The sequence below is a fragment of the Micromys minutus genome, assembly GCF_963924665.1.
Source record: "Micromys minutus genome assembly, chromosome: 17".
Classification (NCBI taxonomy): Eukaryota; Metazoa; Chordata; class Mammalia; order Rodentia; family Muridae; genus Micromys; species Micromys minutus.
Window position 1 is genome coordinate 33,103,774 of NC_137952.1, and position 14,560 is coordinate 33,118,333.

General features: G+C 40.3%; 2 protein-coding genes across 2 annotated transcripts in view; one reads left to right on the forward strand and one right to left on the reverse strand.

Moving 5' to 3' along the window:
* The window catches only part of FAM227B (family with sequence similarity 227 member B), a gene marked incomplete at both ends in the record, with an annotated part of 124,087 nt that overhangs the window by 69,255 nt on the left and 40,272 nt on the right, over window positions 1–14,560 (reverse strand). The window lies entirely within an intron of this gene.
* Window positions 1–14,560, forward strand: part of FGF7 (fibroblast growth factor 7) — a 50,814-nt gene that overhangs the window by 33,717 nt on the left and 2,537 nt on the right. The window contains exon 3 of the mRNA XM_080930823.1: window positions 14,255–14,358. Within this exon, the coding sequence (XP_080786949.1) occupies window positions 14,255–14,358 (104 nt within the window). The remainder of the gene's footprint in view (window positions 1–14,254; window positions 14,359–14,560) is intronic.

Below are 14,560 nucleotides of genomic sequence, written 5' to 3' on the forward strand. Positions count from 1 at the left end.
AAAGGCAGAGGCAGGCTGGGAGGTGAGATGTAAGGATCCCTTGGATGACGGAGAAGGCAATGGATGGGGTAGAGAAATGTGCTGAGCTGTGAGGCAGACCGGAGCAGCGGGTACACAACTCCTACACAAGCTCACCATGCCCTCCACCCTTCAGAACAATCTCTTTAGTATCTTCTTGTGTGAATAGACATTTTCATTTTGTTCTTCTTTCCTTCAACTTTTCATTTCTGTAAAAGCATGTTAACTATTCCACATAACAAGTCATCATTTAGAGTGACATTGTTAGACTTCCACCTGAGCCAAGTCACATCTGAGTGTGACAACCAGCAGGATCTGACTTATCTGGTGGTGCAGGTGACACATGGTCCCAAATCCCCTCTCCCAGCAGTTCCACGCCGGCTGCCTGTGTGCGTAGCCCCTTAGCATTCAATCAAAGTCTTCCTTCGGAAATTAGGTACTCACAGATACCACAGCTATCTCTTTCCCTGTGTCATGAAAACCCAGTGTCCATCGAGATCTTAGACTTCAGGAAAGAAACAAAAACAAAACTCCAGTAACCCAGAGAAGCTTTCTAGGTGGTGGGGAGTTACTTGATTATGGGATTGTGTCCACACCTCCTGTTTGTTTGGAGAGAATTACAACAAAGATTTGTATTTAGCAGATGTGGAGCACATACACAAGCAGATATACCATTCTTTCTGAAGTGGGTGAACTTCCTGTGATTTCAGAGTAAACAGGGGTACGCACCCTACCTTTCTTGCTTCAAGGATGCAAGGGCTAGAAAATTGGTATGAAATGCCAGTCTGTAAATACCTTCAGAATATACCACTGGATTAGTATCTATTTACTGCATAGCCAAACAAATTGCCTCTAATTCAGTCATAGTTGCAGGTCTTCTGGAAACGAGCTCAAGTTGTTTTAAACAGATGCAGTACCAAGAGCACCAGAGAGATGTACTTCTGAAGATCTATAGGCAGTTTACTTGTTTTCTTAATAGAGCTCCCAATGAATGAAGGGATCATCACTTTTAGCAAACCCAACAAGTTATTTGAATGTTTTTGACTGGTACTAAAAATAGATTCAGGGCCGATTATCTGTTCCAGCCGGTGGTGTCAGCCCCCTGCTGCAGAACACTTGGTGTGTTCCAAGGTTCGGTGTTTGAGCTCTGACATTGAACAGTTCCAGGGCAGGCTTTGTTATCTGTCACCCACATCAACTGTGTTTCCCTGAAGTAGTGGGTTCTATCTACATCAGAGGATAGAACTGGGAGGTCTCCTCTCTAGTCTGATGAAGGCCTTTGTGATACCTCCTCCAAGCCAAGATCAATAAACAAACTTGAGGAAGCGGGCTGGTCTCTTTCCTAGTGTAAACGCTGGCATGCTCTCTTCAGGTAGCAAAGCCACTGTAGCACACATATCTCCTGACATGAACCTCACAGAGACCTTGTTCTGTGTTATACTGTCACTATTTAGTTAGGGGTCCTGATTTATTTTAATCTAATTACTCTTGATCTTGAGTCTGTTTAATTCACTGTGTCTTTTGAGGAAATCAATGTAAACAGTATTCACCCTACAAGATGCTGAAAACTGTATGTTCATATAATTTGATGATGAGACAACTGTGACATTTTCTGATATAAGTTGTTCCTAAGAAAAGAAATGACCCAAGCCACAAATGTAAAAGTGAAACAGATTTAAAAGAACACCCGACTCACTCACTTCCTTATAAGTAACTTCTCTTACAGTGGAAACTATGAGCGAGATTCTGCTTCCAAATGTGTTTCCTTGGAAGAAGTCTTTCTGGCTAGAGATAAATATTCACTGGATACTGTCAATATAAAAATATTACTTCTTCTAGGAGTGTTCAAAACTAAAGTTAATCCCACTTATCTGAGAAGGGTGGGGGAATTACGTTAGTTCAATCATCAGAATTGTATATTCAAGTCTAATAAATTATACCTGTGGACCATCATTGTCACTGTTAAATTCTAAAGTCTTTAAAGCAAGAACAATTGACTCTTCATGATGTTTACTCCCTTTAGAGTACAGAGTAGTTTCCTTCTGTCGTCAAAGTAATAGAACAGCTTACGGGTTATTAGGCACCATAAATAATTCATAAATTACCCAAATACCCTGATTTTTATTTATTTTTTAATCAAAAAGCAAAGTAGGTAAGACCCACTGTAACAACAACTGCATCCGAGAAAGACATCATCATCACTACCAGAGCATGCACCATGCACGCACCATAGCTAAGTTGTCCCTTACAATGAGTGACAGGAGGGAGAGACTCTTGACAGCAGGAGCTTTAGTAGCAGCTTCACAGTGGAAACAGATGGGATGGTGGGGAGAATAAAGAGGCCACACTCTGCATCACACCAGGGGATCCTCAGCGCTGTGGTGTGTCAGTTAGGTCCCATGGTAGCCACAGCTGAAGACGTCAAAGAGAAACAGGAAGCAAGAAAACTGGGAGATTTTGATTTTCCTCTCTTTTAAAGACGGTGTCATTGTGGTGCAAGCATGAAAAATAATTCTGTGTTAGGGATGTGGAGCTAAAGGTTACGTATTAGGATTTTCTAAGTGACACTAACATATGATTCTCTTACACTGGGAAGCACGAATAGACACTGAGTCCTTTAAAATTAGAAATGCCAACATAACTGCATTTTAGAAATTGAGATGATCCTCTGAAGGTCTTTTTTTTGTACCATGCATATTTTATTACTAAAGACAATCATTAGTCCCATGTTATAGCTGGAATATAGACTTAGATCCCAAAGTGAATTTAGGAACAGGACCCAGAAGATCTCTACCACAGCACACTCACTGAACACTCCAGCACAGTCACTCAAACAACTTACAAATCTGGAGTTATGTTTCACATGAGAACCTGCAGAAAAGGGGACAGGAGTGTAGGAGCTGGACAATGAGAAGGAGAACTGGGAGACAGTCTTGTGACCTGGTCCAGGACTCAGAAACATGCAGCGGCTGCAACTGCTTCCATAGGATGTGCACAGGACAACACCCCCAAGCATCCTGTCCCTAACTGGGGGAGATAGCCATGGGTCCAACCCTGCTCAGAGGAGCTAAGGGCAGATGAGGGCTATTGGAAGGAAGTCATTGTCTTCAGGGGTGGAACCAACTAACGAATTCTCAGTGATCCCGTGGACAGCTCTACTCATGGCCACACGGACAACCCTCAAGTAGGTTAAGCCTAGTGAGTCACGAACAAAATGAAAGTGCATGAGCTTGAGATGGGGCCTGAGAGGAAGGAGAGAGTCTGGTGAGGGTGGAAGGGGATGGCAGTGACAGCACATGACCAGAATGTGTGACACTCCTTTAACTCAGTGTCACCCATTCTCCAGTGAAGATACCACTCCCCTGCCTTCTCTTATATATCAATTCAAATGACTGGACTTTAGTGATTCTTGACTTCAATGTCTTATGTTTTTATACCCGTGAATAAGCATTGGGCATGGAAGTTGAGGAAATGGGCACAGCAAGAGGAATGGATAAGTGTGACGGACGTAGTGATCCTCGCTGTCAGGCATCTGTACAGTATCTACATCCTCTCCTATTTGCTGAAAGCAGCTAGATGAGGCGCAGGATGGGTAATGTCCCTGTGTTGTGTACAGCACTCTAGTGGACCAGTGAGGCGTGGGACAGGAACCTGAGCGCCAGCCAGGAACCATGAAGAGAGGTGCTTCCAGGAAGCCAACAACCCTGACTCCCAGAACAGGGCCTCCAGAAGATCAGCCAGCCCTCTTAACCTCTGCGCCAACTCTCCAGTCCTTTTGTATTCTTTATGAATGAAGACCTAGACATTTTGCAGCCTCAAAATTAGCTAACGAGTTTTTAATTCTAAAGCATTCCTTAACTTGGTATTTTTCAAGTTTAGAAAGGTTTGAGCGTCTCCATAAACATCCAGTATGGCTGGCAATCAGACTGAGGGGATGATTTTGCTTCGGACTTGCATGTTATTTCATCATTTAGTCAAGACAGGATGACTTTCACTATTTTATAAATAGGTCCTTTCTCTGTCATGTGCAGTTACATTTATAACCTTAATATGGCTGTTGGCTAACAGTACTCTCAGTTAAATATAAACCAATCAAGTTTAACACAACTTCATAACCCACTTTTAAACTTTGTATTGTGATAAATTTGACAATTTCACTTGTAGATAATCTTCATGTCCGAAAAGTCTCTGCCTAGAATGAGGTCTGGCACCAAGTGTGCCATGATTATTTCTTCAATGACTTTGTGAGGCAGTTGTCCAGCCATCAGCATTGTCTGGGAGAGGCAAAGAAGCTCTGTACACTGGAGATGTGTTATTCAGGGGCGCTGCTTGCAAACAGCAGGGTGAGGCCACACTGCCATCTTGTCCCTGAGGAACCCATACAAGGATGATTGAACTAGCCTTTAAGAAGCATATGAACACGCTAATTAGACCAGAGGCATCTTTTGTCATCTCTGGTAAAATGATGTTCATATTTTAATTTGCACCCATTTAATAAACTTGTCATTGTGTAAAACTCCTAGAGAATATTTTGGGACTTATTTGTTCACAAGTCATGAGTTTTACACTGTTAAAGAAAATTAAATTTCATGATTAGTTAGAGAGGGGCAATTAATTTTTTCTTTATCCAAAACCTTGAAATAATGAAGCAATGAAAACAACCATAAGAAAGGCTGTGACGGCGTCTTAGGATGAGATAAACTGATGACCTAAGTATGACCTGGAGACCTATCACCAACAGGCTCTTGGACTCAGTCTAAGCCAGGCTAAAATGGTGATTTGAAGTAAACAATCTAGTGGGTGAACAGGCTGGGAGTCATTCTGGAGAGAAAGGGGAAAGAAAGGTTGTAAGGTGGTGCAGGTGGGCAGAGCCCTTCCTCTGGGAAGGGCTGTGTGGAAAGGCTGACTCAGCTCTACAATACCCAGAGCCAGAGATGCTTACCACCTACACACACTCACACAGCTGCATGGCAAGTAAGTCAAGGAGACAAAACGGAGCCTACCAGCTGAGAGCCGTAATACCTACAAAGAAGGGACTGAGAACAGTCAACACATAATGCTGGAACATGAGATTGCTGTTTCCAAGAATCTAATATCAACCTTGGATCAAATCTTATAAATTCAAGGTATTTCTAGCTGAATATAAGGAAATTTTAATTCCAGTTTGAAACTCAAAATATAACCCCCCCCAAAAAAAACTAGGATAAAAATGACTCTCAAACACAAAAGAAATGTAATAAATTGTCAAAAAGTGCTAGTTACAGGTTACTATAAAATGCTAATCTTTAAAAACAAACAAATGGGCTGGAGAGATGGCTCAGTGGTTAAGAGCACTGACTGCTCTTCCAGAGGTCCTGAGTTCAATTCCCAGCAACTACATGGTGGCTCATAGCCATCTGTAATGGGATCCAGTGCCCTCTTCTGGTGTCTGAAGACAGTCACAGCATACTCCTATGCATAAAAAAATAAAAAATCTTAAAAAAACACCAGAGTGGGGTCTTGCCATGTTACCTGGGTAAGCCTCACACTCGTGGTTTTCCCGTCTCAGTCTCCCAAGCAGCTGGGATCACAGTCATGTGCCATTCCTGCTAGGTAAGAGGGCAACAGCTGTGGAGAGAACCACACAAGGAGGGGTTCGAGGTTGGGGAAGGAGCAGCCGTCAGACTCAGAAAAGGGGTGAACTGCCAATGTTTGCACCAGAGTTAGACTGTCACTGTAGACAGTGGACTTGACTGGTGAAAATAAACTGCATTCTTTTTAATGAAGGACTTCAGGGTGGGGCACTCTATCCATTGGGAAGGCTGAAGGAACTGTATCCTATTGGCTCCTAGACACAGAGCCTACAGTCTATGAAAATTACAAGTCATTAAAAGTGTATTTAGAGCTTTAAAACTAAGATATAGGCATTAAAGTTTAAAACTAGCACATGAACTGTTATGCTTGTTTCATTATTCGTTAAATATAATAATATTAATACTATTTGAAAACAATTCAGTATTTTGTACTTCATAAGAATTCTCAAGGCAGTCCATTGAGCTCCACAGAGACAGCGCCGGGGCGAGCGAGATTCGGACGGGCACTGGGCGACTCTGTGCCTCTTGGAAGAAAAATCAACTAAACATGGGCAAAGGAGATCCTAAGAAGCCAAGAGGCAAAATGTCCTCATATGCATTCTTTGTGCAAACCTGCCGGGAGGAGCACAAGAAGCACCCGGATGCTTTCTGTCAACTTCTCAGAGTTCTCCAAGAAGTGCTCAGAGAGGTAGAGGACCACGTCTGCTAAAGAAAAAGGGGAAATTTGAAGATAGGGCAAAGGCTGACAAGGCTCGTTATGAAAGAGAAATGAAAACCTACATCCCCCAAAGGGGAGACCAAAAAGAAGTTCAAGGACCCCAATGCACCCAAGAGGCATCCTTCGGCCTTCTTCTTGTTCTGTTCTAAATACCACTCAAAAATCAAAGGCAAGCATCCTGGCTTATCCATTGGTGATGTCACAAAGAAACCAGGGGAGATGTGGAACAACACTGCCTCGGATGACAAGCAGCCCTATGAGAAGAAGGCCGCCAAGCTGAAGGAGAAGTATGAGAAAGATATTCCTGCCTACAGAGCTAAAGGAAAACCTGATGCAGTGAAAAAGGGGGGTGGTCAAGGCTGAAAAGAGCAAAAAAAGAAGGAAGAGGAAGATGAGGAGGAGGATGAAGAGGATGAGGAAGAGGAGGAAGAAGAGGAAGACAAAGATGAAAAAGATGATGATGATGAATAAGTTGGTTCTGGCGCAGTTTTTTCTTATCTATAAAGCATTTAACCTCCTGTACACACTCACCTTTTAAAGAAAAATATTGAGATGTAAGGCTGTGTAAGATTTGTTTTTAAACTGTACAGTGTCCTTTTTGTATAGTTAACACACTACGGAATGTGTCTTTAGATAGCCCTGTCCTGGTGATATTTTCAATAGCCACTTTGCCTGGTACAGTCTGGGAGTTGTAAGTTGACGTGGAAATTTAAAGCAGGTTCTTGTTGGTGCACAGCACACATTAGTTATATATGGGGACAGGAGTTTGGTTGTTTTTTTGTTTGTTTTTTTTCTTTTGGTTTTATTTTGGGTTTTTTTTTTTCATCTTCAGTTGTCTCTGATGCAGCTTATACAAAGATAATTGTTCTGTTAACTGAATACCACTCTGCAATTGCAAAAAGAATTGTGGCTGTTTTGTTGACATTCTCAATGCTTCTAAGTAAATACAATTAAAAAAAAAGAATTCTCAAGAATGCAAAATATCTGTAATATGTACATCAAAGACTAAGCTCAGTAATTTATTATAAAATAACTATTCTTTCAAAAGGAAGATTGCACAAAACCTTAAAATAATTCTATTGGGTAATATTCACATATTTAACATGATCCACTGTGTAGGGCAGTCTTGAGAACTAGTGCTATGAAAATCTTAAAGTAGCTCTGGTTAAGGGAATACAGTTGAAGGAGGATTTTTGTAACTAAAACCCAAAGAGATGAGGGCCTACAGATGCCCAGAAAGGGGGAGGGATGACTAAGTTAACTGCTCTTTAAAGGCACAACAGCAAATAAACAGACATGTAAGTTTATAATAGTGACTGGAGAAAGTGCATGTGAGAAATGGCAAAAATACAAACCTGAGGTACAGGATTAATTTTCCTGTCATGAGGGGCACTTGTTTAAAAACGTCTTTGTTATCATTACAATTGTGTCCATGCTCAAAAAAAAAAAAAAAAAAAAAAAAAAAAAAAAAAAGCAGGATAAAACTACACGTTATTAATAGCTGTATTCTTTAATTAAAGCTGTCGGTCTAATGAAACAAAGACTGTTTCACGGCATATTAGCAGTGTATGTAATTCACCATTTGAAACCCAACAGTTTGAAAGCCATTAGCAAAGTCTCAGGGCATTCAGAAGCACATTGTCTATTTCTGTATGCATGTGCACGAAGTTTCTATTTATAGACCACAGAGGCTCATAAACTAGCCAGAGATATTCATAGCGCGAATACTTGAGACTTACAACACACAGCGAAATTGTAACAAAAAACTCTGGGAGAGATAAAAATGGATCTAGGAAGACTGGCTACAGCCAGAACTCTGGCCCTGATACCACGTGACACTAGAATATTCCTGAGAACAACAAAGAACTGTTGAGTAACTATAACTACATAAATTTACTGCCTTAGACATTCAGGCTAAGGCATTCTGGGAAAAAAACAGAGAACAATTTAAACAATAATTACAATTACCCTGTGGGTCGAAATGACACCAACTGACAATGGAACACAGGCAGCTTTAGCTTCTCAACTGAAGTTCACATCCCATCTGATTCCCTCCAGCGCTTCTCAGGCCTCCTGACACTTTCTTTAAAAAAATATTTTACCACATTTATCTATTTATCTGTGCATAGAGGGTGAGAGCAAGTTTGCATAGTATGTGTATAGTGGTCAGAGGCATGTTGGGAGTTGGTTCTCTCCCTCCACCTTGGGATGGATGTCAGCTGAGGTAAGCATCCATCCTTGCTAAGTCATCTTATCCACTCGGACACTGACGCTTTTTAATTTATAAACCAGAAGGGACTCCCTGTTGTTTTCTTTTTTTCCTTGTTATTTTAAAAGTGTATTAATCATTTTATTTGTTTACATTTCAAATGATATCCCCCTTCCCAGTCTCCCCTCTACAACCCCCGACTCCATCCCCTCCCCTTTGCCTCTAAGAGGATGCTCTCCAACCTACTCCTGCCTTACCCCTCTAGCATCCTCCTTCTTTGGGGCACCAAGCCTCCACAGGACCAAGTGCCTCCCCTCCCACTGATGCTGGATGAGGAGCTGGACCAGCCCCTGTATACTTTTTAGTTGGTGGTTTAGTCCCTGGGAGCTCTGAGGGTCTCTTTTGTTTACAAATACAAATTCAAATTCTTCAAGTTAGTATTCCATTCTATTGTTTATACTTCCTAGTTTAGATAGTTCTAACTGTAATTCTACAACTATGGCATTTGAATTTTAGCTTTATGACCTTGAATATGGTTTTTCTTCAACTGTGCTGCATTTTCATCTTGTCTACTCATTAACCTTACTCATCTCTTGAGGCTTAATTTAAACTCTGTTATTACCCAGATTCTTTTACCACAGAAAAGTTTTCTTGGTTTTGAATTCCTATGAAATTGATTTTCCATTCCATGAATTTAAGCAATTGGCATATGTTTCTTGGCATCATTTATTTTCTTTGCAGAAAGAGAAAACCTAAAAATGAATTTTGACAGTAACTCTATTCATATCAAAGTAGTTTGATGACTGCATAATTAATGTCATCAGCTTGTTTCTAAAATGTCATTGAATCTCATGTTTCACTCCACACTAGAGGGATAAGCACACGTAGGTACAATTATAATAGTGGCCTTTGCATACACAGGAAAAAAAAAAACTTGTGTTTCCTACACTTGATGATGTGAATTTGCATTATGACCCTACCATTTATGTATTACAAAAATCATAAATAACTTGATATGCAGATCTTAATCTATCACCAAAGACAATATTTACAACAAATCAACTCCATATGCTCTATGTATTTGGGACAAGAATAAATAAGATGTTTGTATAAGAAGTATCCTTACGGTCAGTCATTGTGCACAATTAATGAAAATCTAAAATGCAACTTTAAAGATTTAAATTTGCAATTGAAAAAAACCATTATTTTTAAGTCACATCAGCTACATATTTGCAGACAACTTGAGCAGAGAGCAGAGTTACCAGGGTTTCACTATCTTTAATGTCTTGGAATGGGGGGTACTTCCTACCACCAATGAAACAATATTTGAATACATATTAGTTTGCTGTCCTGTGCAATTACATGAATTTGACAGATGCATAATAAAATGTATCTGCTGTTACAGTTCCGTGCAATCGTCCACTGATTAAAATTCCCTGATTTACATCAATGCTTATGTGAGGGTTTTGTTTTTGTTGTTGATTTTTGTTTGTTTGAGTTCTAAAAACACTAACATTCCAGTGCATGTATGTAGCATAGCTGGACTATCCACCCCTTGAACACTGTGGTTGTCTCTCATTTCTAGCTCTTACAAGAGAAGGTGCTTCAGACATCCATGTTCAGGTTTCTGTGTGAACATGTCTTCTGCTCAGTAGAGTAAGTGCCTTGGCATACAGCATCTGTGTGCTCAGTTTCTAGGAAACCGCCCAAGTGCCTTCCAAGTTGGCTGCACTCTGCGTTCCTACTACCCAAGGAGGAGTCTGGGCTGGGCTGCATCTTTGCCAGGGGTGTGCACGAACTGTCGGGCGTTGTCATGTTGATTGCTGTGAGGGGCCCTCAGGACGGATCAATCTTCAGGGGCAGGATACTCACCTTTTCTCTCGTCTGCACTTTTACTATCATTTCTTCAGATAGCTTATCTACTTTTAATAATTTTTATTATCATATTTTTGTTTAAACTTCTTTGTTCTTTCAGAGATACTAAATGTCTTCTTACAAGCATGCATTTAAATAATAAAATCTGTTGTTAAATCAAGTCTATACCCTTAAATGTAATGTAAACATTCAGTTGTTGAGATTTCTTACTCAAGACAATCTTGATAGAATATCCTAAAAGTTTGTTATTTAACATTAGAATTGGGTTTTTGTTGTTGTTGTTGATTTTAGCCCTTAGTTTTAATGTGTGCAAAAAGGTATACTTGATCAAAGATAAAATTAAATGTTCTAATTAGCCTAACCATCAAACCACTGTTTTCATCTTTGAAATGTGTTTTATATATACAAGCCCCCCTCGAAACCATTCAGCATATGTGCCCCCCTCGAAACCATTTGTCATAACGCCTCAAAAAGTCTTAGGGAATAAATAAATACTAATACACTAGACTAGGACAGGTTTCCATGTAGCTACTGGAAATGATTTTGAAAAGAGAAGTTAAAGTTCTCTTAATCATGAAGCCACTGGCGATAACAACAGGGAGATAGTGTCAATAATATCCAGGCTGCAGGACTAAGGGAGTCCTTGCAATTCTGCAAGTAGACAGTGGGAGAATTTTGTTTAAGCATAGCAGCTGGTCCCAGGGTTCTCCAGCTCTGATTTCAAATGTAACACAAGATTACACAGGCAAAGAGGTGGAATGGTGGCACTCTGGAAAGAGAAGAGACTTGATGTGCGCCCTGGTGTCTCTCTCTGTCTGTCTCCCTCCCACCTTCCCTCCCTCCCTCCCTCTTTCTCTCCCTCCCTCATTATATTAATGGTTTGGTGTATCTATAATGTAATATGCTTCATATCACTGAGGATGAATGAGTTAACTCGTAAACAGTAGATCCACAGAAAGATACCACCTTATATAAGACATCATATATACTTCTTATTTATTGTGTATTAAAATTAAGTAATTCTGGTAGATGAAATATTATCTGTGAGTTATGTGTTTTTATATTTTCTAAGAATCTCCAAAACTCTTGTTTTAGGGTGGAGGCAAAATTTCCTAAGTTTGGACAGTTAAGGATGCCACAGGTTTTGGTAGCTATTGAAAAGAACAGCGTTCCCACTCAGCCTGTGCACAACAAGCGGCAGTGTTAATACTTTCATTCTGGTGCTCCTTGACTTCAAAGGGCCCAGCAGACAGGGTGTAACAGACCAGACAGTCAGGGCTGCTTCCCCACCATGCTTCTCAATGCTACCCCACCAAGTGACTTTTAGGTCTGTGCATTCCCTGGTAGGAAAAAAAAAAAAAAGTCAGGCAACTAAAAATACAGGTACTTAGCCATTTAAGGCACATTCTCATCCCATTTGAAGAAAAAAAAAACTTACAATCTTTTTTGTATCTTTTATCCTGATAAGATGAACAATGTTTACCACTGATTGGGATCAAGGAGCAACAAAAAAAAAAAAAAAAAAAAAAAAAAAAAAGGTGGACAATGGACAGTTGGGGTGGGAGGATAGAGGAGCTTCTGGGGGCAGGTGTTATGACTATTATTAAAAAAGGCAGAGCCCACATATCACAGGACCGGTAACATCATTCAACAGTCAAGTTCAACTGTCCCATGAAGGAATACCTTACAAACAGTACAGATTGATGCTCCAATTCCAGCTGATCATGAATGCTGCCCCCCAGCATTAGAGCAGCACTCCCCTCTCTCAGAATCTGTACTGGATGAACAGGTTTTGTGGTAGTGTCTTTAGAACCCAAGCTCAATACATTCTTGAATAGATTTGTGCTGCAAGCACCGTGCAGTCATTACTTTCTTCAGTGTTCGTCTCGGCAGGAGCCTGTTTAGCCCACAGGACTGCACTGCTCACGCTGCTTCTCTCCGCACCTTCTTTAGAGAAGACCGAGTTGTTACATATGAGCCCGAGGCAGGTGCTTGTCTTTGAATTGAGCCTGGAAAGGCAGTGGCTCTCAGTGAAGATCTGCTGACTGTTGTGTGACTGTGTCAGTGTCAGCAGCAGCATCGTACCCTGTCATGAGCTTGTCAATGATGTGTAAAGTTTCCATAACCTCTTCAGGCCAGTGTTCTCCAGAAAGCCTTTTTCTCTTTCAAGTGAGGTGTTTAGGAGTTATTGCTACTTCAGGTTCTTAATTTGTTTCCTAAAACTATGGGATTTTATGCATTTAACAACATTTCATAAATACTAATACACATTCCTTGGCCTTTGCTCCATAGACACCAGTGTTTTAGCTGTGCAGCTGTACTAGGGACCTCTGACTACTCCTGACTGCAGAAAGCTTGCTTCTGTTCACACACAAGACAAATCCTGACTAAGCTAATCTCATAATAACACTTCCCCTTCCCCCATCTCTTCCCAGATCCTTCCCACCTGCCCACCCACCCAACTCTATGTCCATTTTCTCCTTTAAAAATAGACAAAAACCAACCAACCAAAACAAAACCAAGGTGCGAGCACAAACACACACACACACACACACACACATACAAATCCTCCACAAAAGCCACAAAACCCAAAATATACCAGCAAAAGACCAATAGGACAAAACAAACAAAACCAAAGCAAAATAGGACAAAAATTCTAAAAATTACCACCAAGTTCACTTTGTATTGGCTAACTAATCTGGGGTGCAGAGCCTGTCCTAAAGTGTGGTTTGTATATCTAGGGAGGCTCCATTGGCAATGGGTATCAATTGCAGATAGTTTGTTGGTTAGGGGTGGGAGGCCATGTTTATTTCCAGCCTCCCAGTTGCTGAGAATCCATCTGGTTTACCTGTGCAGGCCCTGTGCACAGTCTCTGAGTTCATATATATATCAGTCCTGCTGTGTCTGGAAGAGACTATTTCTTTAGAGTCATTCATCCCCTCTGGCTCTTACAATCTTTCTCCATCTTCATCTTAGAGCCTTGAGCCCTGAAGGTTTGGTGAAGCCTCTCACTTTCTGCTCATTGCCCTATAGCTATCTCTGTGTTAATTTCTATCCACTGTGAGAAGCTGCTCTAATGACAGCCAAGCAAGGATCTGATACTCTATATTATATACAATAAAAGAAAATGCTTGGGTAACATTGTAAAGTATCTATTTTTAAAATAAATTCCACAAAGATTTAAAAATTAATTACAAAGCATACAATTTTATATTGATATAATTTTTATAATTAAATTTTGAATCATCTCTGCGCATTAAAACAGTTAAAGACAATCATTTTAAAGACTGTTGGTTCTACTTGCCACAACTTATAATTGCTTAAGTTGTAATTTTAAAGATACTCATTTAAGAACTATTCTTTCAGTAATAGTTTTTAAGATAAATATAGCCAAACGGAAGAGGAACATTGTTAGGCATATTCTTCCTTTCGTTGTATTGTGCCACTTAGCAGCCATCAGGCTTTGGTGGGTCACTTACTTCTCTGTGTATCAGTATCTCCATCCTCATACAGAAGTGAGTGTAGCAAGGATGCCTGCTCCACAGTGTATAGGATGACTGGATAAGTTCATACACAGGAGGGATTCTCTTATGGTCTGCATTCAGCAGATATTAGCTACATTGTCACTGTGGTAGATTTAAAGCATTGTTCTAAAGGATAAGTCTGAACAAGTATCATTGTAGTGGATAAGTCTGAATATATAACTATTGCTTTGTAAGCAGATGTCCTTCTCCATGCAACAAAAAGTCTCAGTGTGCATTTCTATGTTTAATGGTTACTCTGCTCTTTGTGGCTTCCTGTTAGGGAAGCATGTCTCCAGATAAATGAATAATTGATAGATGTTTGTGTGATTCCTTGCAGATATCATGGAAATCAGGACCGTGGCAGTTGGAATTGTGGCAATCAAAGGGGTGGAGAGTGAATACTATCTTGCCATGAACAAGGAAGGGAAACTCTATGCAAAGGTATTAATAATTGATAAGTTACTATTCAAACCTACTCTGCCAAAATTATCTGCCTTTCTGAAAACTGGAATTAATTTTATTCCACAGGTGCAAGTTGAATGCTCCACTAGAGCACTCTTAACCCCAGCATTAACGCAAAATATTCTCTGTATGACCTGAGATTTCTTAAGCTATCTGGATGTTAGATTCTTCATCTGCAAGA